Source organism: Puma concolor, chromosome A1 (assembly GCF_028749965.1).
Source record: "Puma concolor isolate L17-30 chromosome A1, mPumCon1.1.hap2, whole genome shotgun sequence".
Taxonomy (NCBI): Eukaryota; Metazoa; Chordata; class Mammalia; order Carnivora; family Felidae; genus Puma; species Puma concolor.
Window position 1 is genome coordinate 70,424,203 of NC_141667.1, and position 27,026 is coordinate 70,451,228.

Below are 27,026 nucleotides of genomic sequence, written 5' to 3' on the forward strand. Positions count from 1 at the left end.
ACAAATCAGCACCACCCACAGACCACACCCTTTAGGAACAAGTGGCCATAGTGGAAACACAAAAATGAGATACATATTGCTCATGCATCCTTTTCCCCAAGAGTGTTTGGGTCAACTTTTCTCCCTTTGCATACCCAGTCTGCACATATTATAATAAAAGTGATAAGCCTTACATGAATTTGAAAACTATTCAGAACATACCTCCATAAGCCCAGATGGACCAAACTGAAGTTTAAGAAAGGAGTTCTCTAGAGTTATAGCTTCCTCAGCACTTTTTACATTCTTCATGTTGAAAATTCCTTTATCTTTGATGTTACCATTATACAGGACATACTCAGCTAAATGTGGATCTGAATTTGCTGATTCCACAATTGTATACACTTTCATTCCCAATGGTGGTATCTGTACTAGAAAAGAGATCTTTAAAAGGCAGATGAGAGATTTTTTTAAGAAATGTAATCTAATGAAAGAAAAGCATTTATAGGTCTAATAAAAACAAAAAACTACAATATTTTCAAAATCATCTAACACTATTCTACAAACTTCACAGTGGTAGAACTATCAAGGGCATTATGCTTTCATTCAATATATGAAATTATATGAGCACCCTCAATTGTCCTACAGTGCTCTTAATAGATGCCCAGAGGACAAAATTCTCCATGAAGGTAAGGGCTTACTGTGAACAATGATTTTCCCTAATTATCAGGAATCTTTTTATAATACTATGATATTCAAGTACATTAAAAATAAACACGGTAAACACAATACTATAAATATTAAGCATGTTAACAGCAGTCATCGAATGTCTGGGGTCTAGCAGACAATGCACAAGCATAAAGGATGTGCACACTACAAGACATGACCCCTGCCTTCCAGGAGCTCGTTTCGTTTTCTAGATAGGGTGCTTCCTGTAACATCTGACCAAAGCTTCTTTTATACTTTTCCTTTTTACCTTAAGGATTATGAATTTATGAAAGCAGCCAGCAATGGCTCTTAACAAGCAAAGTAATTCTCATTTAGAGTTCCTAGCTTATGGTTGTGTCTTCAGAAGTACATGGTTTAAACTATACTCCAGACACCAAATATTGACACTTTCTAGTGAAAAGTTCAGGTTAATATTACTTTAAAAATTTTTTACCAAAAACATCTGTTAGTTGAGCCCCAATTTTCCATTGTTATATTTCAGAAAAAAAGCACCTTCTTCTATTTTAGGAAGTCTTTCTCTTTCATGGTGTGTTGTGTCATCTTTGCAATGAAAAGCTGATAGTATGCTTTTCTGAGACAAATGGCTATTTATCTCAATTTCCATATGCATAACTATCATTAAATTGAGCTAAACAGGGGCGCCTGGGTGGGTCTGTCAGTTAAGCGTCCAACTTTGGCTTAGGTCATGATCTCATGGTTCATGAGTTTGAGCCTCACATCAGGCTCTGTGCTGAAAACTCAGAGCCTGAAGCCTGCTTCAGATTCTGTGTCTCATTCTCTCTCTGCCCCTTCCTCACTTGTGCTCTGTCTCTGTCTCTCAAAAATAAATATAAGAAAAAAATTGAGTTAAATGAAAAAATTCACAATTTGATGAGTAATGATTACTTCATTACTTCAGGAAAACATTATGATATTTATAGAGATATGCAATACATGCTAATAACATATACTAATAATAACATACAGTATACACAGTAACAAAGATATCAGTATTTCAGGAAACACAGGATCTATTTTCCTTTATTCATTTATTTTTAAAGTTTATTTATTTTGAGAGGGAGAGCATGAGCAGGGGAGGGGACAGACTGAAAGAGGAGAGGGAGGGAGGGAGGGGGAGAGAGAGAGAGAGAGAGAGAGAGAGAGAGAGAGAGAGAGAGAGAGAGAGAGAGAGAATCCCGAGCAGGCTCCGCACTGTCAGCACAGAGCCAACATGAGTTCGATCTCGTTAACTCTGAGATCATCACCTGAGCCAACATCAAGAGTCAGATGCTTAACTGACTGAGCCACCCAGGCGCTCCAGGATCTGTTTTCCTTTAGTGTCACTTAACTGGCCAGTTAAATCCTCCGATATTTACAACTTTAACCACTTCACACACATCAGTTTGACAGCTCAAGGGGGCACGTATACAAGCTCCACAGCAAACGTACCTCATAGGCTGTCTGTGAAATAATACTTGCTGTATCCCAAACTGCACTCATTTGAATTTCCACTGGCTTTCCCGAAGCGGAAGACACTTGTGCTGTGGGGGAACTCACATAGACGGAGACCACCGAGTTTCGGTCTTGTTCTGAAGGATTACAGATGACAAGATACCTGCAAAAACAGCCGTTTCACTTCTTAGGTCTTAAAAATATTTTTACTTCTTTCACACTATGTGTAAGGACTCAGCTCATAGACAGTCATAGAGTCAAACACACAGAGAAGACTTATAAGGAACATTCTGGTAAAATTTCTGGAGGACACGCAGTTTCATCACAAAGAACACAGTACAAAGGGTAACGAAATAATGATTCACTTTCTAAGAATAAAATGCTATACAAATGGAAGACATTAAAAGAACTATAATAGGGGCGCCTGGGTGGCTCAGTTGGTTGAGCGTCCGACTTCGGCTCAGGTCACGATCTCACGGTCTGTGAGTTCGAGCCCCGCGTCAGGCTCTGGGCTGATAGCTCAGAGCCTGGAGCCTGCTTCCGATTCTGTGTCTCCCTCTCTCTCTGCCCCTTCCCCGTTCATGCTCTGTCTCTCTCTGTCTCAAAAATAAATAAATGTTAAAAAAAAATTTAAAAAAAAAAAGAACTATAATAAAGTTATTTCCATGGCCCAGAAAATGACCTATATACAACATGGCTTTATTAGTCTTTCTAAAATAATCAGCTTGATACAACTACTATCCTGATCCCTGCCTACTAATCTCACTGAGTAAAAAACCCCATACATTGCCTATTGGTATTTTAGTCACAATTAATTTAAATTAAAATTCTGACATTCCTATTAGACCACTAAAACACAGCAAAAATTTATGGCTATCCATGCAAAATCACATTAATTCACACATATATTGTATATATTGGGGACCCTTATTATCCAAGACGTTAGTTCTGGTAAAAAGATAATCTGAAGTGAGTCCACTTAAAATAGGGGCTAAAATTTTATAATAAACAGTGCTAGAAAAAGGTTTGATTGCGACTAGCTAGAAAAAGGACAATATAAACTATTAAGGTAAGGTTAGGTAATATTTGCAACTATATGCATTTCTTAGAAGGAACAAAAATAATGAATGAACTGGAGTTTCTGGCAGACTTCTTCCAACAATATTTTATATTAGCACATTATGACATCCTTCATGTTACATTTAATTTTTATAGGGTGGTTTTAAACAAAACTACATTTGTAAAAAATATTCAAGGACTTCATCATTTTTCCTAAAGTCCTCTCTCATTTCTTTGATATTGAAAGAATTCTTCGTTGGAGTATCTAGCATCCTTGATTTTCTCAGCTGTGTAACTCTGGCAGATCCCCACTGTTTCATGGCTTTGCCTGTGAGCGGAAACATTCTATACCATCCTATCACAGACATGAAATACACAGCCTTTGAAAGATTTATGATTTTACTTTATAATCAATTTGAATTATATTAGATTCAAATAAATCAAAAGGTATTTCAAGAGAGGATGCTTTAATAATGTAACTCTCTGATTTCTTAGTGAATATTTTCATGATCTGAAATATTTTGGTTTCCTATGCAATTCTGTAAATGCAGGAACACAGAACTGAATAGTCAGATAGCAATCCCACACCCACTGACTCATAGTAGCTACATCAGAGATGGTAGAAACAAACTAGTTTTGTGTACCTAGTGCATCAGAAAGCCTTGTAGTGCTATTTTATCCTACATGTGCCCTGTGTATTTCAACTGCATTGCCAATCACTTGAGAAACAAAATTAATGCCCACAGCGGTCAAAACTAAAGTGAAGGACAACAGGAAAACACACAAAAAAAGAAAGAGGATGTAGCATAAAATCTATAATATGCTTGACTCATAAATAGTTTATCAGGGGAAGCACTTATGATAGAAATAATATTCTGAGATGCCCAAGTGACAATAACAGCAATAAGAATGGCGCTTATAGTATGTATCAGGATCACACAAGCTAACTTACATCACTTATGTTCAGTGATACCATATGTATATGAGAGAAGACAGACTAAAGCCATGTAGTCAAAAACATATTTACAAAGGACACTGAAGCTTAGAGGCACTAGGTAGAACCCTACTTTATCCACAGAAGCAACTCTAAAGGATAGCAAGGGTAACGCCCCTTTGAGAGGTATGCTAAACAGACTTACCTGAGTGATCTGTCAACCTATTTGTACCCTCCCACTGCCCTCTACTAGCTGTTGCTTACATGTCACCTGACTTGTTCCATCACAAACCCATGTGGAGAATCACAGCTGCCAGGATTCATTGTTACAGAAAGACAATACCATATTCCTAAGGTGCATTGGGGAAGTAAAACAGTTGAGGATCACCCAACCTCAGCACCAAAGATGTTCAAACCATCATCCTGGAAATGAGTGATTTACTGCTGAACACCATGTTACCAGAGGCTCAGAGGTAGTATGTGAAGAACTCTAAGACACGGTCTAAAGACTCAGGCCAGCTTCCTAATTTTGTAGAAGCCCTGAAGCACATCCAGGTACTGAACCTGGAATTCCTACTGGCAAGTCCTTTGGACGCTCCATTACATAGAGCTGGTCATAAAGGCTTTGAATAATAAATTGTAACATGTGCCCAAGCAATAAATTAGGTAATAAGCATCCAGAACACTGATTCCTTCCCATTGCCCATAGGGGGGAAAATGATTCACATTTAAAGCAAATAATAGTTTTAACCATACACGTGGTTTTGTACACTATTAAACTGCTTTTTACAATAAGCTGGGAACTAAGTTCTGTTTTGTTTTGTTTTAGTAGCTAATTAGTATTTGACCATAATGATGTTTCTACTGTACTGAATGATTATATGATTATCATGCCAGGAATCTATTAAAAAACTACATGTGTAGAGTATGTGAGTATAATGCTGAACAAAGAAAATAATTTTTTAACATAATTAGAAATCCACACCATGTTTTTCAAGTATATCACAGTACAAATTTACCTAATATACAAACACAAACTCCTATCTACATACATTTTAAGTAGAGTACAGAGAAAGTATAATCATAAATGAATTATATTTCCTTTGGAAATAAGTACACAATCAAAAATTAACTAAATATTCATTTTCTTTTTTTTAACTTTTTAAAAAAAGTTTATTTATTTATTTTGAGAAAGAGAGTGTGAGCACGCTTTGGGGAGGGGCAAAGAGAGGGGGAGATAGAATCCCAAGCAGGCTGTCTGCACAGAGCCCGACAACAGGGCTCGAACTCACAGAACCATAAGATCATGACCTGAGCCGTAATCAAGACTTGGACTCTTAACCGACTGAGTCACCCAGGCACTCCTAAATGTTAATTTTCATTATCATATTTGGTGGGTCAAACATTTGTTATACTGCCAACATCCCTAAATATGAGTTCATTTAAACCCATCAGTTGTGAATAAAACCAACAGGTTTCAATATCCTAAATGTCAAACTCGGTTATTAAAAATTAGTAATACTTGATCCACGCTAACAAAAGAAAACAGTAATATTTATATCTTAAAAATTATGACAGTTAATTTCTATTTCATCTTGGAAGTAACTGTACAGGAAGCTCAGAACATTCCCCCCCCCCCACTTGTCCCCATGTTTGCATTCGCTTTCCATCACCTATCACCAAGTCCCATCCAGACTCCAGGTTCTCACTAGGATACTAAGCCCCCTTAACTTACTTGGGGTTACAGCAAGTATCCCAATTCTCCATATAAAAGGAACAACCCTCACCTCATGATAACAAAGCATTCATATGGTACCTGCCAACCCAATTAGATGACAGATTATGATCTACTTTGAGAGAAAAAGGAATGGAGAAAAATGAAGACATCTGCATGCTCATGTCAAACTGGGAATCATTTTATGGGAGAACTAGAATTCCACTGTACACATGGTTCTGTCCTTGAAGACTATTGAGGAGGAGTATATTTAGAATTCCTTCACCCCTTTTGTAGAAATGATTCATGTCATGATAAGAAAGACACCTGGGGCAATCCAAGTCCTCTCTTTAAGGCAAATCTAATCAGTGCCCACATGAACAATAGATTAGGACCATTCGGGCTTCCTTCTAGGATTGGATGAAGGGTAGAGTGGAAGGAGCATGTCCTTAGTCAGAGTGACCTTGGAGCTATCTCTTAGTTTGCTTCTTGTATGCGGGGCCCAGTCCTCAGGACTGTTCGGGCAATCTATAAGACACAGCCTTTCATCCTTCCCACTGGACAGGTAGGAAACTGAGGGTCATCGAGGCTAGGTAGTTTGCCAACACTGACCCAGTGAAAAGTGCCACAACAAGGCTCAAAACCTGGCCTTACCTCCCTAGCCATCTTCTTAACCATTTTACTCACAGGACAAGCTTATAAGCACCTTTTTGACAACTGAGGTTTCATGTGGAGATTCCCTTAGTTCCAAATTCATATGTGAAGAACTTTCTCTCCTCACCGATGCCCAAGATCCCCATGGAGCCTCTCTCTTCAGAAAGCTCAGGATGAACAAAAAGCTATTTGTATTTCAGTATATTTGTGAAAGAAAATTTATAAACTGGAACATTGGAACAGAAAAAAATCTTGCACTATACACTAAGGAGCTCATCTTATAACTTCACTATGTGAGGTAACCAAAACAATATTCAAGGAAAACATTCAAAAAGCATTATGTATATTTATGACCGCGTAAGGTAGACACAAATGAGAAGTATTTGCAAGTCTCCTTTAAATACAGTTTAAAACCAATTAAGCAAACACTAGGTTATATGAACAATCATTGTAGCTTCATGTGCCTAGTGTAGTACCTGACACAGAATAACATTCAATAAATAGTTGATAAATGAGTAATGCACAGAAATCCTACTAGGAGAATATATCATTTATAAATGATTCCTACCAGTGTGGGGCTTTAGAGGTTTATCAGATCATTTTCACTTCTATTACTTCAATTCCATAAAAAAATGATTTTAAAGTCAACAAGCTATATAATTAACCTCTTTGCAAAGACGGGAAATGACAGATCCAAGATTACAGAGAAAGTTAAGAATAAAGCAGACAAAAGTTCAGTCTGATTCTTAATCAATGACAGCAGAGTAAAAAATTCATTTCAAATAAGAATATATACATCTTCTCTAAGTAGCCTCATTAGTGGAGTGTAATCTAAAGAAAAGTAGTAAACTTACATAATTTTCTGAATGTGGAAATATATAGATTTATAGGTTTATAGAAATTTTAATTTCTAGACTTGAAGCCTTTTTGATACAGTCCACCTAGTTTTCTGGGTTTAAAACACAATGCTTACCATATTAGCCACTGGGGGGAAGGGGGAGGAATCAAGATATTAAAAACAAAAGGACCCTTTTTGATACATGTCAGTTCCTCAAAAATCACACAGTTCTATGATTCCTGGGTTCTGGAATGAAACATATTCAAGCTGAAAACCCCACAATGGCACTTAGAATTTGAGAAGCCTGAGCAAGTTATTTCATTTCTCCAAGCCTTAATATCCTCATCTATAAAATCAGTAGACAAGACTCTTATTAGGGTTAAAAGATAAAATGTTTGGAAAATCACATAGCTTAGACGTGGCGCAAAGTGGAATCTCAATAGCGATTAAATCTCTCGTTTTCCTTACAAAATCCTCCTGGCGTCCTGACCAAGGACTCTGGTATATGAATCACACTGGATGGTGGAGTGAATGTTTTAATTAACCCAGGTCACTGAGCTGCCTTAAATGCTTTTCTGTGTAAGGCATATAAAAATCTAAATGACAGAAATTAACAAGACCACATATGTGATAACACAGATCTACCTTGAAACAAGAGTTCAGACGACCAGGGTCAGGGGGTGGGGGGTGGGTAGAAATAAATGCACAGGTGCATACAATACATCCATGTACCAAGGGGTTAACCACATGGAATATGGATAAATTAAAGAGCAAGAAAAAAAGGACAGAAGGATATCTCTTGGTATGTGTAGTTATAAACTTAAGAATGTGAATACATAGCCCCTGTCCTGGAAGGATCTATAATCTAAGAGAAGAGAGAGAAAATGGGTGATGGGCATTGAGGATGGCACTTGCTGGGATGAGCACTGGGTGTTGTGTGCAGGCAATGAACCATGGGAATCTACCCCCAAATCCAAGAGCACACTTTACACACTGTATGTTAGCCTATTTGACAAAAAATTATATTAAAAAAAAAAAAAAAAGGAAAAGAAACTGTTAAGTTCAATATAATAGGGTAAGTAATAAGACAAAAGTATGCACATGGCATCCTGTGACACACACAAAAAGGTGGCAGGATGATTAAGAATTAATCGGGAGAATATACAAAATAGGAAATCAGCTTTATACAAAATGACTGCATATACAGAAAATTATAAAACTTTACTGAGACATAAAAATGAACACATGGAGAGACATTTATTTTAGGAGGGAAAAATTAAAAAAACAAAACAAAACAAAACACAAAAAACAAAAACCAACCAACTTCCCCAAAATTAATTCATGAATCTTACGTGTTGCTAACCAAAATCCCACTGAAATCCTCCTGTTGGGAAAAAGAGGGCAAGAAAATTCTGTAATTTACCTATAATAATAGACAGGCAAGACAAAATGGTTAAGCAGACACACTAAAGCAATATGCCAGGACTGATTCTAGATTTAAAAAATTGAGAAATGTAAACAATGACAAGATTAGTAGAAAAAAAAAAAAAAAACAAATGTATCATTTGTGGCATAGAGGTCTCTGTAACCATAACAGTAAAAAAAAAAAAAAAAAAAAATAGCTAAGTGAAAGGCTAGCAGAGTTGATAACAAAAGCTTAAGCATTTTCTATCTTAAAAATAAGATTAAAGAATAATAAACAGAAAATCAAATTTGGGAAATTTGTAAAGTGCTCTTACAAAATCAATAGCAACATAAACAGCCAAGTAGAAAAAGTGAACATTTTCCAACTATCAAATTTAAGTTGGAATATAAATGTTGCTTCAGCTTCTAGGAGAGATGGAGTAGCTGACAGACAAGAGCTCTCAATTCTATGGCCAACGAGAAAACCCAGATAAATATGGTAATCATCTGCTTGAAAGCAACAGGAACTGCTGAGGAGAGAAAAGAACTTCAGAGAAGTGAGCTTCATTCTCTAGCCATTTTTACCCTGGGACATGCCAATTCTCAGCACTGGGAAAGGCTGAGTTCCATGAAAAGCCTAGAGGAGGATCACAGTGGGAACAGAGAGGCCAAAAAGCACTTAGCCGGAGCTTAGGAGGCTTCAAGTGTACATTTGGCTTTCTCATCGGTTCATGTGCCAAACGCTGGGGTGCTGCACAGAAAGGGAAGCTTACAGCCTAAACAGAAAACTTATGAAAAGTAGAGCAGAGACATCTCATGACATTTTAGAACCCACCAGGGAGTAGTGCCTATAGAATATACTAGACTATCAGTTGAAAACTTGGAGAGCTAGACAAACGAGATATAAATTAGCCTCAGTTTAGCATAGTGCTTGATTGGAGGACGACTGAATGCTTCCTAGAAGAAGATATTTTCTAGAACCTATGTAAGTATCTACTACTTGATATAAAATTTCAAGACATCCAAAAGACAGAGCCACATGATTAAACACCAAGGAGAAAAAGACAAAAGAATTAGAACCACACATGATCCAGGTAAGGGAGTTAACTGAAAAGACTTTAAAATAATTATTAATATGTCCAAGTAAAGATGAAAATATGAATAAAGAGATGAAAAGATAAACAATTTCACCACAGAAACTGAATACATCAAGACTAAACTGAATGAAATTCTGAAAGGAGAAGTATTTGAAATTACAAATTCCACAGATATATTTAACAACAGAGTATATTCAACAAAAGAAAACTTACATTATTAACAAGGTACTTCCTCTAGATTCTGGTATTATTAGTGAATATTCTGCAACTACTTCTTGATACTTTGGATGTAAAACCATTTTCTACATCAAGTATGTATTTTTTAAGTAGTTAGAAAAATACAACAACAACATAAACAAGAACCTTTTTAAACGTGGGGCAGGGGAGGGATAGCCAGGTAAAGGAAAAGTAGGGAAATAGAATCTAGGTAGAAAAATTCTAAGAATAAAAGCACAGATACAAGAAAAGGGATGTTATTTTCAGGACATACAAGCCATCCAACACCACTAAAATCTACACAGTAAGGTGAACTTCTAAAATATCAATATATGAGCTAGAAGGGGAACTAAATCACTAAGTCACAGTGAGGAGTGGGTATATTTAAATCATTATAAGGTGCACAGACCCAATTAGTTATAGGGAGTGACTAAAAGGTTTAACATGGTCAGATTCATTTTGAATAGATATTTCTAGTTGCTAGGTAGAGGAATAATTTAAGGAGTCAAGATTAAAAGCAGGAAGACCAAGCAAGTGGCCATAACAGCCCAGGTAGGAAAGGTGAAGACCTAAGTTACAAAAGTAGTAGAAATGCAAAAAGAACAAATCTGAGAAGCAGGCAGGATAACGTGTCAGTAAAATTTTTTGGATTCCTTGCAGAAGGCTGAGTAAAACCAGAAAAACCATCTACCACAATTCCTGGTTTTCAGTTAGGGTGGGATAGATATGGTGGTGCCATTAATGAAGAATTGAACTACCACCTGGGTAGTGGGAGGAGCTTTCAAGGTGAAGGTGGTAAATCCAGGTTCAGACTTCTTGAATTTGAGGTGCCTGAGATACATCTACATAGATTTATTTTGATGCTCTGAAATTAATTATCCCAAACTCAGAATCCACTTATTCCCTGGAAATACAAAAATTAGGTTTCAAAAGTACGACAGGCAGAACACTTATACTCCCCTCCCCCAAGTTGTCCACATCCGAATTCCCAGAATCTATGAATAACTTATATGGCAAAAGACACTTTGCAGATGCAATTCAATTAAACACCTTGGGATGGTGAGATTTCCTGAATTATCCAACTGAGCCCAATATAATCACAAGGGTCCTTATTAGAGAGACAGAGGAAGGTCCAACTGAGAAGAAGGCCACATGACAACAGAAGTGGGAAGAGGCTGGAATATGTGTGAAAGGGGTCACCGGCCAAGGAATGCAGGCGGCCTGCAGAAGATGAACAAGGCAAAGAAAGAGATCCTCCCCTTGGAGCCTGTGGCAGGAACCAGCCCTGCCAACACTTCGTGAGGCCCATGAAACGGACTCTGGACTTCGGATCTCCAGCACTGTGTGTAAGACAGTAAATGAGTGCTTTTCTAAGAGATGAGTTTGTGGTAATTTGTTACAGCACAATAGGAAACTAACACTAGTTTACACTATTCCTCTTGAAAATGAAGGCTAAACTCTGGTTTCACAAAGAATGAGACTTTGTACCACCAAGCAAAATAAAGAAAATCTTGAGGTCTGGAAAGTAGGGCAGGGTGGGGGTGGGCAAAGAGCAATGAGAAGAACTTGGGATCTTTGGAACTGGGCCCAAGGAAAAGACTGCAATGAAGTATATCCAGCAGTCTGACCCTCTCTCCCATGGAAGATGTCCTCCCACATCCTCATCCACTGACCACCAGGCCTGATGTGGCCCAATCCCACCGTCCTAGCACAGGTGGCCACAGCAAACACTACTGAGAAAGCAAATAAGGAAAACCCCAAACCTGTACTTTGTGAGAAGCAAATGACTGACAGTCCCTTGCAGAGACTAAGGTGGTTATTCCCAGCTTTTTAAAAATTATATTTATTTTCTAATCTTTGAAAACCTTAAACAGACCCCACTCACTGGAGAAATGCACACATGCACAAGATTTTTCATGTAAGTTCCAAGGCCTCCCAGTTTAAACATCTTTCTAATCTTATAAATGAGGCCTTCTCAGGCAAATCCTTAACTGTTTTCCCCATAAAAATTTCTCTAGAAACTATATAATAAGTCTTTCTTCTCTTCAATTACCAGATAATGGAATTTATATTTGTAAGAAGAAAAATTAAAAAATTGATGTTTTCTGAAAGCTTCCAGGTGATTAAGTAACAAACATAGTCTCATCTAAGAGGCAAAAAAAATTGAACACTAAGGAACAGAACACTCTTTTTCTCAGTAATAAGGATTATACTTGAATATAATAGTGTATAAATGTTACCTGATCTTCCTAACACATGATTATTTCACCATTTTTTCCTATATTTAGGAGAAATAACTTTCTTAAAATTTATGGACAAAAAATATTCTGAATCTATCATCCTATGAACAGTCATCTGCCCAAGGACAGGATTCAAAAGGAAAGTCTACAAGTGCACTGAATATGTGAGTGAATCCAAATGCAAAGCAGTCTTTCAAGAAACAATATGATGACAGCAGGACCTAAAATTGCTACTGTCTACTAAGTATTTAATTTCTGAGAAACCCTTCTATCTCAAATCCAAGAATTCCACAAAATATTACCAATAAAAGTTCTTAGTTTCAATGAAAAGTCTGTGATATTGTTAAGCAAATATTCTAGAAAGCTATACTGTAGGAAATAATTACTTTGAGAATTATGCTTGTTTGTGATACTAATCGACAAAGCAGTAAATCAGCAACAGCACTGTACCTTAAATATTTTTGCTATTTTTAACCCAAAGTCAATTTGACTTGGCAGGTGGTGGAGGGTTTCTCAGATATAATGGTAACGATAACAATAATAGTGATAACACCAACAGCTGCACTTAATTTGCGTTTAGAACACTGCCTCACACTCAGTATGTACTTTACTTGAATTAACTCCTTTCAGTTTCACAACTAACTTACGAAGTCCTAGAATCAGGACTATTTTACAGATGTGTAGGAGTGGTTTGGTATCCTCCTGCTCGTGGGCACATAGCCATTTAAGTGACAGAGCCAGGATTGAAACTCAAGCAATCCAACTCCCGCTAACTGCAGAAGGCAGTCCTGTTTCTCTCCAGGGGGGGAAAGACGCTCAAAGTGTACGTGCTAGAAATACAGCTGCGTCATCTGTAGCACTCGGAGTCCTATCAGAGTCCCCATGTCCCCAAAGCTTTCGGAATGCTGCTTCATCAGAGCTCTGTATCCATCCCAGTGAAAAGCCTACACCTAAGAACCCTCTAACCACCTCCAATGGCAGGACTGTGGTTCAAAGGGGTTTCTTTGAGGTGAAAATGAGGCTAACCTTCCTGAGCTGCTACAGGGCCAACACGTGCTGTTCCCTCAGTCCGTACTTAATTTTTCTAAGAGGTGGTAGGAAGGGAACTGCCATAATAAGTCACCAACTTGCAATAGTGGAGATATTCTGGAAAATAGTTTCCTATGTCCCCGTTAATTGGACAAACGTGCTTAATTTCCAGAATTGAGTTTTCTACCCCAAAACTTCCTTTCCTGGTGTTTGCCCAAATGAATGCTTTATATACGATTTATGTTTTAAAAAAACAGACAAGAGGGGTGCCTGGGTGGCTCAGTTGGTTAAGTGTCCAATTTCAGCTTAGGTCATTATCTCACAGTCAGTGAGTTCAAGCCCTGTGTTGGGCTCTGTGCTGACAGCTCAGAGCCCGGAGCCTGCTTCGGATTCTGTGACTCCTTCTCTCTCTGCCCCTCTGCCTCTCATGCTCTGTCTCTCTCTCAAAAATAAATAAACGTTAAAAAAACACTAAAAAAAAAAAAAAAAAACAAACCAGACAAGAAAGTCAATGTTAGCTGGATGTGACCCTAGGAATCACCTACTTGAGCCCCCCTCTCTCCCAACACATGTAGAGACTGGAATTAAATTTTCAAAGAAAAAGATGCTAGTTAGTGACAGCGGTGGGACTAGAATAAGCCCTTGACTCTTGGTCCAGACCATTCATAATACTGTGCTCTTTCTAGGCATGACCATGAAATCTGCTCAAAGCTCAGTGGTATGGAAACAAAAGAGTCCATAAATGTTATCAGATATTATCCCTGCAGATACTACTTACAGTTGCAATTCAACATTATAAATTGAAGTGTTAACTTTCAAAAGTACAACTGCTTATTTCAGGAACGGGAAAAGCACTTCTAAAAGCCAAAATATAACCAAAGTAAATCAACATGCAATTTTGTAACTTTTAAATAGTCCTGAAAAATCTTACAACTATTTCCAGTGCATAACAGAAAATAGCAGTAAGAAGGATAAGTACTCCTTTCCAACTATTCTAAAACCTTTGATACTAAAGCAATAATAAGAAACAGATACAAAAACTGTACATAATTTGGCTGACCCTAAGAGTCTTGTCACCAATTAAGTTGCTTTCACTCTGAGAGAAGTTTCGCCTAAAACAAAAATACCATCTGTTTTACCTAAAACATTAAGATGTTCTATTTTCTTGTCATTTCAGAAATCACATCTGTAGCCATTTTCTGAAAAGACAGCATAAGACATTATATTTATGGGTGACTGCATAAGGAATGATGTTCAATCAAAATGTAATTTTCATCTACTGGGAGAAAATTTCATTTCTCCAATAACTGTAACGCTGTAACTTTGGAGGAACACATAGTACATAAACAGGCTGATTTTCACAAATAAAAAGACCTTAAAAGTTAATGCAGTAAAATAAAGTTGTTTTGTTACTAAAGACAGACAAGGCAAATACGTTTATATTCACTGCGTATGTCTTTGTCGACAACTGAAATCTATCTTGTGTGAGGTTTGTAGGTGAAAAGAAAAAAACAACAACAACTTATTATTGGTGCTAGTGAGCCACCATATAAGAGGTAAAAATATGAAAAGAACAAAACACAAGCCACTTTTACTTTCAAAACACTTTTAGACACAATATTAGTCCTGGGAAAGACATTCTACTCTACAATCCAATGAACCAATTGAAGATACACAAACACTGGAAAAAACATCACTCACAGTGAAGGCAAACACAATGTCACAAGGGATAAAGAACACATGAAGAAAAACACACAAGCCATCCAACTACCTATGATACTCTGAGTATATATTAAGCACCTACAAAAAACCCTAAAACCCAGGTATGTTTTACTTTGAAAGGTAGCCTAATTACACATACAATTTTCTTGCCTAAAATAAAATAAAATAATGCTGCTCTCCAAATAAGGATGAAATAAATAAGTCCAAAGGCTCTATTTAAAATTTTTCTTTTACCACAAAGTTGTGAAGTGTTCTGAAGTCCAAGATGGGCTTGAAGCCCTTCCTGACTTTTTCAGGATCAGGATACTTTCACTAAAATCCTTTTCCTTGTTCCTCTTGTAGTGCACGCTTTATTAATCTGCATTTAGAAGGAAAAAAAATCTTGTTCAGAAGAACAGAAGACTTTGAAATATGCCATATTACTTCAGTCTTTCCTGTGAACTGCTTTGAGTTAATTAGCTGTATCTTAGTAATTTCAGGAGACAGGATGGACATGGAGAGAAAAGAAGAGAGAGAACAGAAGACTAAATGTGCAAGAAATCAGAAAAACAAACTACGGACTCTCTCTAGTAGAATTATCACCTCTCCCCACCCGAATACACATCACTTTTAAAAATCACTCACATTCCAGATATTTAATTTATTTTATCACTTCCATAGTGCATTCTATAACTCCAACAGGGGGAAAAACTTTGGCACTACAGCAGTAACAAACAGAACAGAATCCCTCAATGATTTGCATTATCCAGCAGATACACCAAAACTAATGCCAGCTTTTCTTTGGCACTGTCTCATCTCCTTTCCAAAATTTTTCTTCGGTTCCACAAAGTAATGTATTTCCAAATACCTTAACTGGAAATTTTTATAATCCTTCCTAGATTGTAGGTGGTAATCCCCAGGGTAACTCTGCCTTTACACTGTAAGGCAAATCTCACCATAATCCAACATGTATAGAACACATATTTTTCCTCTCCATCGTCTGCGCTTTCCTGATTATGATCTCTGATGGGGTAATTGCAAGATGTTGGAAGCAACAAACAAAATCGCTTTAATTTCATTAGACAAACCATGCAACTAAAACACCTTGTATAAACTTAATTCACTGTATAATAATTTGACAATAAACTAGAACCACACAGCTAGTTAAGAAAGTTTGATTTAAAGAATAAACAATAAAAAGGCAATTAAAACACAGACTAACCAGGCAATTTAGCAGGTGTTCACTCAACACATAACTACTTTGCCATTGCTTTTCAAGAAATAAAACTTAAAACTATCATTTCAAATGCAGTCTGTTCAACCACTTCCACAGATAAAATCTAAAGCTAATAAAATCTAAAATAATTTTGTACCTAGGAATAAAATCACAGTAGACTAATTATAACAGCCCGGGAAGGAAGATTCTTTTCAAGTTCACATAAAATTGATGAAAAGAATGATTTAAGATACCATGCCCTGAAAGCAGTAAGAAGACAAATTCCATCCACATTGTAAATCATTTAGAAATCACTATGTGAGAATGATAGCAGGCTACTGATAAACATTTTCTTCAAACTTCTAAATGGCAACAAAAATGTATATAATTAATTGACAGTTACAGTATTTAAAGTTGCCTATTACAAACTTTAAACTGCCTAATGCAAGACGTGTAAAAGGTATTATTTCAGGAGGTGCAAGAAAGCATTAAGAATTTATTTTTTAATTCTGATAATGAGGAAGCCTAAAGCATAGTCAAGAAGCTAGAGCACTAGCAGACAAATAGAGTCAAGGCAAGGACTCTTACAAAGAAGAAAAGTCAACACTTACATACCTCTGTGCTTACAGAATGTGATACCATGGGCGAAGAGTCAGCACTACTTGACTTGAAAAAATTTCTTAAGAAACAGACATTTTTCAATTTTTGGAAGGGATGGGAAGCAGAACAAAGAAGAAAAGTTGAGGCACTCAAGCACGATGCTAATTACAATCTGATGTCAGAGAGTTCTGGTACTTTCTGCTGTACTGTGTCTTTATTAGGCAATTTGCTAATTATTTTAACTAATTACTTCATAATTCCTCCAAACCATTGCTGTGTAAATCTATAATCTCTATCTTCAAAATCTAAAAAACTCTGAAAATCAAGTTTTTCAAAATTCATTTGGTGGCAAAACCTATTCCACTTGATCTTAATATTCAGAAATTTTAAGTTATTTGATAAGCCCTGTTCCAGACCAAAATATTATTTATGCAATATGCCATATTAATTAAATTCCTAAAATTTAATTAATTCATATTAAATTCATATTAATATTCATACTAAATTCCTAAAATTTTAAAAATTCTGAATTCACAAAGATTTCAGGTAAAGGACTGAGGATTTTATTTAGAGGTAGGCTATACAGCAGTCCAAGTCATAGACTACTTACAGCAGACATCCTATCTGTGTAGGTTCTGAGCCAAAAGAAAACAAAACAAAAAAACCCACCCAAAACCAAAACCAAACAAAAACCAACAGGAAATGAAAGAAGGAAAACATGAACACATCCCAGCACAGTGTTACACAAGGCAAGAACACAAAATAAATCTGTCATCGAATGACTATCTGAACTAGGGAATAAGTATATTTTAACATGGTCCTAAATAGATCACTAAGAAACACTGAACATTTAAGAATACTGTGTTTTCTTCATACGTGAACACCCCTAATCCCAATGGAACATATGTGCTCTTACTTTCTCTCTCTTCCAATTCTTTATTTTGCAGTATCTAATTAAGTTTTGGTTTTGGAATAAATGGGAAACCTGTTTCTTAATAATTGTGTGGGATATGATTTTTCTACCTAACTGGTAGAAGAGTCTTGAGAACAAGTTTTTTTTTTTTTTTTAATTTTTTTTTCAACGTTTATTTATTTTTGGGACAGAAAGAGACAGAGCATGAACGGGGAAGAGGCAGAGAGAGAGGGAGACACAGAATCGGAAACAGGCTCCAGGCTCTGAGCCATCAGCCCAGAGCCTGACGCGGGGCTCAAACTCACGGACCGCGAGATCGTGACCTGGCTGAAGTCAGACGCTTAACCGACTGCGCCACCCAGGCGCCCCGAGAACAAGTTTTTAAGAAGCTTCTAGCACCCAGGACTGATTTATTCAGTGCAGATCTGTTTCTACAGTGTACACAACACAACTCTAGTCTGAGTTAACGAGGACAAGGAAGAGAAGTCAATGATCAGAAAACACAGTAGCTAGCCTGGGGTCTAGAAAATGAACCTAATGAGTAGATCATGCTAGCTGCCTACCCACAAGCTGTTTTCATATTTTCTTTTACTGAGGATGACAATAACTTTAACTTACAAAAAAAAAAAAAAAAAAGCCCTTGATTCCCCATACTTGAGGTGGCCACATAACACAGTTCTGGCCAATGAAATGCAACTAGAATTCACAAAGTGGAGCTTCCCAGAAAATTATTGTATCTTCAACTTAATAAAAGTCAGCAGACTCAAGTGACATAACTTTCATCCTCTGCTCCTCCTCCCTGCTCCTAGCTGGAACACAATGCAACGTCTGGAGAAGCAGGCACAACCTTGAGACCATGAGAACAACTGCCACAGGCTGAGGCAGGGCTGAAAGGTAAAAGGGGCCCAGTCCTTTAATGACCTCGGGGAACACATCACAAGTCCTGAACTACCTACTTTGAAACTCATACCTAAGAAAAATAAACTGCTTTCTTGTGAAGCCAATGTAGTAAGGTTTTCGTTATCTGCAGTTGAATACAATCTGAAGAGAAACACTATACCCACAAGAAACGATGCTGAAGTACCAAGAACTCATATTAATCTTAAAAGAAGATAGCACTGAATGCAAGGTGATTCTTCTAATGCAAAAAATTTCCCATAAAGATTGATCACTATAGACATACTTTTCCTTAGAGGGCTGCTTAATTTTAAATCTGTCCTTAACTGCCTATCAAATACTACACATAACTTCTCATAATTGCTACCTTCTCTACCTGAATTTTTAGTTACCAATTCAGCAAACACCTCCACCATATGAAGCACTTCTTCCTCATTTCATTCAACCATTTGTAACGTCTTCAATTCAAGCAAGTCTTCTTCATTTTCTCCATGGAAGTTGAAAGGCAGATTTCATAAAAACTTAAGCTCAAACCTCAGAATTTACCAAACCTATGCTCTCTTTAATTTAATACAAAAAGATATGCTAATGTAGGCATTATTTTAAACTTCATATAGAATTTTATGAACATAAGAGTATTTGACCAATCCCTTCTGGTTATTGATGAACATTTAAGTATTTTAAACATTTAAAGTACTTGTTTGGATGATAAAGCTGAGAGACATATTTTGCCCACAGTTCTCTTCACCTCTATATAGGATTATTTCTGCAGGATACATTTCTTCCAGTGCAATGCCTAATTTGAATGCACCTGGCACATATTACTAGGTTACCTTCCAGAAAGATTGCCAGGTGTCATGTTAGGATGGTGAGCAAAATCCAACCTATGCCTTCATGGGATTTATAGCAAGTTCCTTCAGCAGAATATTACATAGGTGCTAAGTTGGACAACAGTGGTTAAACACATAGTCACATGGGAGCACGTAAGAGTGCCACCTAGTCTAACTCAAGGGTATCAGAAAAAGGTTCCAGGAATGTAACATCTAAATTGAGTTCTAAAAAGATAATCAGGAATGTGTGTGTGTGTGTGTGTGTGTGTACGTGCGTGTGTGTATATGACTGGGGATGTGGTGGGAAGGGTTTTTGTTTTGTTTTGTTTCTAGGCAGCAATAGTCTAGAAGTAAGAGAACACAGTATGTCAAGAAAATTGATAGTTGAAGGGCTGAAGCACATAGTGCAGGCCGAGGTGACGTGAAAGATGACGCGAGACACCAAAATGCAGACACATGATTCAAGTTAAAGAGTCCGTGAGTTTATCCTTAAGGCAATGGAGAAAATAAGAGTTTTGAACAGAGAAGTTAGGACATCATTGCTAGTATCTGTTATAGGCCTACGAAGTACTACATTCTATACTATTAAGTTCATATAGGTAAACTTATTTAATTCCTCCAACATATGTAGGAGGGAGGGACACCCACCACTGGGGTGTCACCATCATCGAGGGGAGAGACATTAACAACCTAAAATAGGGTACTGGCACTGAAGATAAGGAGAAGTGGACAAAACTGCAATACATTTAGAAAGCAGAATGAAAAGAGACAAAGATGACCAGGGTAATCCTGAAATTTATTATCCAAATGAATATACCTTTGAGAATCAAAGGGGACCACTAATGAAAAACTGAATACACGCTCACTCTAAAATTGAGGCCCAAGTTGAGGCGCCTGGGTGGCTCATTTGATTGAACGTATGACTTCCGTTTAGGTCATGATCTCACAGTTCGTGAGTTCGAGCCCCACATTGGGCTCTGTGCTGACAGCTTCGAATTCTTTGTCTCCCTCTCTCTGCCCCTCCCCACTCATGCTCCGTCTCTCTCTCTCTCCTTCAAAAATAAATAAAAACATTTAAAAAAAATTAAATTGAGGCCCAAGTAAGTGGAGGACAAAGCTGACATTTTATTGAAGTGCTTGGGACCACAGAGTGGGTATGAGTAGAGACTAGGAGTTCTGTTTTAGAGAACACTGAGATGGAGGTACAAGTGAGCCATCTCAATGGAGCTATCCACCTGGCCCGTGGGCAGAACTCCAGAGACTTTTCTCAATAGAGATATACATGTGGTGAGTCAACAGTACGCTGACAATAAATGAAGGCAATGGAGTAGGAAATACTACTCTTACCAGGAGCTTTTATCTTTTAAATCTTCCTGAGGCAAAACAATTATTTATTTAAGATCTCTTATATGCTCTTGACTCTCCACCTCTTTCAGATGTTAACATAATCTCAAGCTACACATCTGTATTCCTGTAGATTTTTCTACGGTACACATTTACCTTCAGTTTCGGTAACCAAATTTACAACAATGATTTGGATTCATGACGTCTCCTTACTTCCAGTGCCTTCTTACTTTTGATTCACACAGTAGTCAGCTGAGTTGACTTTATCCAGAAAATTTTTAAAGAGTACCTGTGGTACATTTTTATAGGTGTTTTCATATTTGAAAATGTCTTTTTTTGTTGCCTTCACATATGAAAGAGAACTGTGAGTATAAAATGATTTCAAACCTCCACAGACTTGTCGTTACCGAGAAGAAACCTAAGTCAGTCTAGCTTTTGTTCCATATTATACATGATCTGTCTTTTTGCTTGGGTACTTTTACAATATGTCCTTTTCCTTTTAATTGAACTAAGTTAGCAAGACACACCAGGGGTGACTCTCTTTTCATTTGTATTACCCAGAACTTCACCCTTTTCATCTATAAAGCAAGACCTTCTCGGCTCAGAAAACTTTTCATCAATTGTATCTTTGATCGTTGCCTCTGCTCCATTTTTTTCCCGAAGAAAATCACTAAGTCTTTTGTTAAAATCTTGCCTTCCATGCCTATCATCTTCTGTCCTGTTGTTTCCACTTGTCTTCCTTGGCGCTGCATTCTGGCAAAGCGTCTCATGGTTTTTTTCTGTCATATCACTGGACACGCTTGCACAATGTCAGCCTCACTCTTCAGTACGAATAATGAAGATGCTCTCTCATCGCACCCCCACCAATAACCTTTCCTTTTGTGGCTCCCCCATGCCAGCTCGCCATCTTTTTATTTCAGCTCTCCGCGTTCTGTTTCAGGCTTCTTAGAGATCATGACTCAAACTTTTTGAGAACACCAAAGAGGTCTTTGTGAAATGTTTTCCTAGTCTCTGTTACAAATCATTTTAAAAGGCAAATCGTTCTCCCAAGTCTTCTTGTACCCCTACTTTTTGTCATTCTGTAGGGCCTTTGCACAGGTTTCCTATGGTAACTTTCCATTTACTTCCCTACCCTCTCAGAAGTAGACATCTACCCAGACTCTGTGTATGCTAAAGGTACCCTTGGTCTTTATTCTGGGATTGGCTGAACTCCCTCTCTTATTCCAGAGTTAGTTTTTTTTTTTTTTTTTTTTTTTTTTTGACAAGTATTTGTTGAGCACCTATAATGTGCCAAGTATTTGCCAGGGGATTCAAAAGCAAGTAAGTTCCCTGCCACCATTGAGCTAATATTTCAGCAAGAGAGATGGACAGCAAGAAAGAAATAAAATAACCAGTTTGTTAATAACGCTTGAAGGAGGTAAAGAAAATGCAGTGATGGAGAACACTGAATAAGTTTTACCATATATATAATACATATATAAATAATATAATATACATATAATAACATAAATTATAAAATAAGGAATAGAAGTCCAGATGCATAGAGGTAGCCTGAATGCAAAAGGTCCAAAAGGCCAATCAATCAAGGTGGCTATGGCTGTAGTATTCATTCTTTTATGCCAGCTCTGGTGAACAAATGGAGAGGTTCTTTCTTCAGCAAAGAATATCACAGTATCTTTCTGGCCCGTGCCACTGTCAGTAGCAATTTCCATAAATGGGTACTTTCCTAGGTCAGTGCTCTACCATCAGTTCCCCATTTGTTTCTGCCTATTTTATTTCTGACAGATTGAGTCTCCAAATTGGTTGTAAAATACAGACACAATGGAAGCCCCCTTATTGTGATTAAGGCTGGCAATAGATCTGTTAATTGAAAGAGATAAAATTGACTTGAAAGTCAAAGGTAAAGTAGGACATTTTAAAGTTATACATATATTACTCAATAACTCATATTCATGTATGTTTTACATATATATAATTTCCTAATCTACTGATACAACAGCAAAGCTACTTTGACTATGGGACCACTAATTCCTGGATCGTACCTACTACATAATCATCATGTGATTGATCATGTATGGTTTCCAGCTTAGGTTTTTGTAAAGTAGACCAAGAACTTCAACATTTAAAAAAAAATATTAGGCAACAGGAGTACAGACTGCTTCTCCATCTTTATGATTTTCTTCCCAAAGATTTTATAGGCATCTCACCGATCAGTGACTTACCTTTGTTGAAAATCTCCAACTTCATGTATAAAAGCAAACTTTTTGTATAATTCATCAGTTTAATAAAAAGTAATCAAATCATGCAAGAAAAGTAACAAGATCAACTGATCTGGGAATAAATAATCGATTCGTGATAATCATACAACTCAACTGAACTACAGAGGGAGAGAATTATACTTGTTTCCCTAGCTAGCAGCTTATTGATGACAAGGTCAAGGTACGATGGGCACCAAAAAGGAATGGAAAGAATCAACTGATCTAGTTGGCTAATTAAATGGAGACTGGTTAACAGAAATCTTAGGCAGAGAGAATGAAAATAATAGCTACCTATCTCCTCAACAGCCTCAAAAAACAGCACTGTCCCTGTATTAAAATATTAGTCCTCTTGTCTGGTTGGTAAAATACCGGAATTTCAAAGCTGTGGGAGTAGACATTATAAAAAGGAAAAGGAATCAATCCCCATATCTGCTTCTAGAGACCTGCAATGTTGCTTTTATTTCTAACTGTTCACCACTGGTCAGTGAATAATTGCATTTTTCAGTCTAGTCGATCAACTTTATAGTTTGTGGATATCTTAAATTGTGGCAATAGGTTGACCGTCAAGCCAAGGTTTGGTGTTCCTCTGATTGTTCATCATCATCTTTGTTTTCATGAGTTTCAACAGGAAATTGAGAGAGTCAGTCTCAGGGTCCCTAATCAGCCATCACATAAAATGAAAGTGTCAACTTTTTTGTTTTTTAATATAATAGGTGTTATTCATCTAAGTCAATGTAAGGTTGAAACGGTATTTCAGGAATTAATAACTCATCATGTCTGGTATCATAAAAAAATAGAAATGTTAAGAGTAGTAAGACAATCATGGGAAAAGGTAGAGTCTTTTCTCCTTGTCCCTCCCCCAAAGACCTTTATATTTCCCTGGGTGCGGTGGGGGGGAAATACCAGGCAACATACAAGCTGGCAGATGATTGCTTTGGAATGGCAAACACCAAAAAACAGTACTTGATGTTGGTATCCAGACATGATTGCTCTAAAATAAGTTCTAACATTAAATTAACTAATATATCTGTTGAAGCTATCTCCAACTCCCTAAGAAACTTTCAGTTACTTCAAGTAATATACTATATTCTACTGAAGTCTTTTCCATATAACATCCTTTCTAAAAATATCCCAGATTACACACAGCCTGAAATGTATTTCTGGATAACTGGAGAACTGGTCAATCTGTATCTTGAAGAAGTCAAAATTAATAAAATATAACTCAGATGCAACAGATGAAAATACACAAACACCTTTCACAAGCAATTAATACTTAAACAGAAAAGCAACTCAGAAGAGAGTTTAGGAACTCATCCTTCAAATCCATTAGTGAGTATTAATTCTTAAACAGACTAGACTATTAATACCCACAAAGACCTACACTAGACTAGAACAGCTCAGTTTTTTATTTTTGAGATTCTCCACTGCTGTCAGTTAACAATTCCCCCATTAAAAGAAAATTCTAAAGTAGCTTTAAAAGAAAAGGACATTTCAGCTACTCTCATACTAATAGAACCTGCAAAAGGTCCAGAGTGTCAAAGCCTAGTCAAATCATGTATTCTATTATTACCTTGAATTCCCTTAGGATAATATTAAAATGCAGCCCGCAATTTTCAAGAATGGAAATCCTCAATCTTCCTGACTTTGTACATTTTCTTGCTAACTAAGGTGAAGGTATTTCTGTACTAGTTTTCTAGTACATGACAAGATTTGAGCTCTCACTATTACAATCCACGAGCAACAAGCACAGTTCTTACACTAGGTATCACTGTTAATCTCCCCCAAGAAAAGCCATGAGGCACAAGTCAAGCTCCATCTTGACGTTCATGGCTCTCTCAACAGACTCCAGGTGTTCATATTAAAACCACTCTGGTTCAAGTCATGGAATCTCAGTTCAGTTCTGTACAAATGCTTCTACCAGGTCTGTATTATAATAGATAACACTGACGGAATCTGAGCAGTTAGAATTCTATCTCTCCTTTTCTTCACTTAAAACTTAAGCTGAAACAACTGTTAGGGATATCAGATACTTTTCTTAGATACTTTCTGAGTGTGACTTGGTATAAAAATACATTGATGACATGGTAACCGATGAGAAAATGATTTCAAGTCTTGAACCTCATTACACTATAGGTAATTATTGTGAGAAGAACTATTTGTGATAACATCAAAAACACAAAATGTGGGATCAGGCAAATCCTCTTTGTCAACAACAACAGAAAGTCTTATGTGTAAAAACTGATCTGATCAAGTCAACTCATTCAGTATCTTTTGAACCCACTCAGTGCAAAGAGCCTCGAAGAATGCAATCTCAACGGAGTTAATTCTGTAAGAATACAATGATGCTGAGATGCAACCTAAAATTTTTCAGGTCTCATGGTATGAAACTCTAAAATCTCAAGTGAGCAGTTGTCCAAATGTTGAGCAAATTCATAGCTCTTCCTAACTGTTGTTTATTTTTGCTTGCAGAAGTAGTGTATTTGGAAACCCTCTGGCATCCAGACTCCAAATATTAGATGAAAGAACTATTTAGGGAAAATATATGCCAGGATACCACATTTTCACATACAATGTGAGCCATGTCGTATGCACATCTGGTGTCTAAAGTTCAATATTCTCTTCAATCAATAATTAATTGTATTTCAACAAGTCTTTATTCAATTCTTGCTATGTTGAGTAAACTTCCAAAGGTATGTTGGGGGAAATAAATAAAAGAAATAGTTCCTACCATCAAGGAGTTTACAATCTAGCAGACTTAACCTCAAATAATTATATTGACAGAAATATGACAAAATCCATTCACAGCTATATGAGTAAGTCATTTTGGACCTGATTTAGACGACCACTTAGGGCCCCTGTCATAATGGGATGACACTGTGGGCATCTAGAGGGGAGGGGGAATACTGTACATATGGTAGGTATGTGCACTGGAGTGGCCAGTGGGTAAACTGTAGTAGACAGACTTCAAGATGACTGCCATCATTCCCTCTGCTTCCTATATATGCTCCTCACAAATTGTAACGGAGAAGAATTTCCTCCCCTTGAATCTCCACTGACCTTAATGACTTGCTTGACTAAGAATGCAGTGGGAAGGACCTCCTAGGACTTCTGAGGCTAAGTCCTAGAAGCCTTGCCGCTTTCACTCAGGTGACTTTCTCAGGGTTCTGCTGTGGGTTGATTCCTGTGACAACTACATGCAATAAATTAGAGGCAGAGAGAAACTGATAACAAAAGAGCAGGAAGGCATTGCAGTGGTTCAAGTAAAACGTACAAAAAAAAAAGTGGCTTGAAACCGAAAAGTAACAGGAAGGCAGGAGATGATGGATGTCAGAGATGAGTAGAGGGGAAAATCCAAAAGACTCTCCAGTCCCTGACACTTAAAGAGCAAGAAAAGGTAGAAGTCAAAGTGGGTTCTGGGGTTTTAGAACCTAGACAACCAAAAAGAGAAGGATACTATTAATAAAGATTGTGATCCAAAAGGAAGTATGCATGGAGAAAACCAGAGGAAATTAAATTAGAAGTGCTGGGCAGCCATCCAGGGAGAACTATTCAACAAGCAAATGGCAATGGGGGTATCAAGTGCCTTTTGTGGGATTAAGTGTTTTTTATATCTGGTAGTCTGAAGTCACCCAAGTCCAAAGTACTGACTTCTTTTGTATCTCCACATGCTTGATGGTTTCTTTTAAAATTAAGCCCTTTTTTTTTCGGGCGAAAAGAGACATAAGATCCCTTACCAATAAGTGCCTGGCTTACAATTAATAGTACTTAATGGTAAATTATAATTGATTTGAATAAATTATTCTCAAACTAAAAAAATTTTCTACTTGAAAAATTAAATTTGCAGATTTACAGAAGTTATCTCAATGTAATTTTAGTTGTATACTTGGTGGCATTTCAAATTATCCACTTTAAAAAAAAATAATTCCTTTATACACTGTCAGAACAC

The 27,026-nt window shown here is 37.0% G+C and overlaps 1 protein-coding gene across 2 annotated transcripts in view; it reads right to left on the reverse strand.

Moving 5' to 3' along the window:
* Positions 1-27,026, reverse strand: part of MAN2A1 (mannosidase alpha class 2A member 1) — a 168,484-nt gene that overhangs the window by 49,040 nt on the left and 92,418 nt on the right. For both annotated transcript variants that reach the window (XM_086685499.1, XM_025924111.2), the window contains 2 exons: positions 2,134-2,299; positions 202-420 (listed from right to left, as the gene is read on the reverse strand). In XM_086685499.1, the coding sequence (XP_086541625.1) occupies positions 202-420; positions 2,134-2,299 (385 nt within the window). The remainder of the gene's footprint in view (positions 1-201; positions 421-2,133; positions 2,300-27,026) is intronic.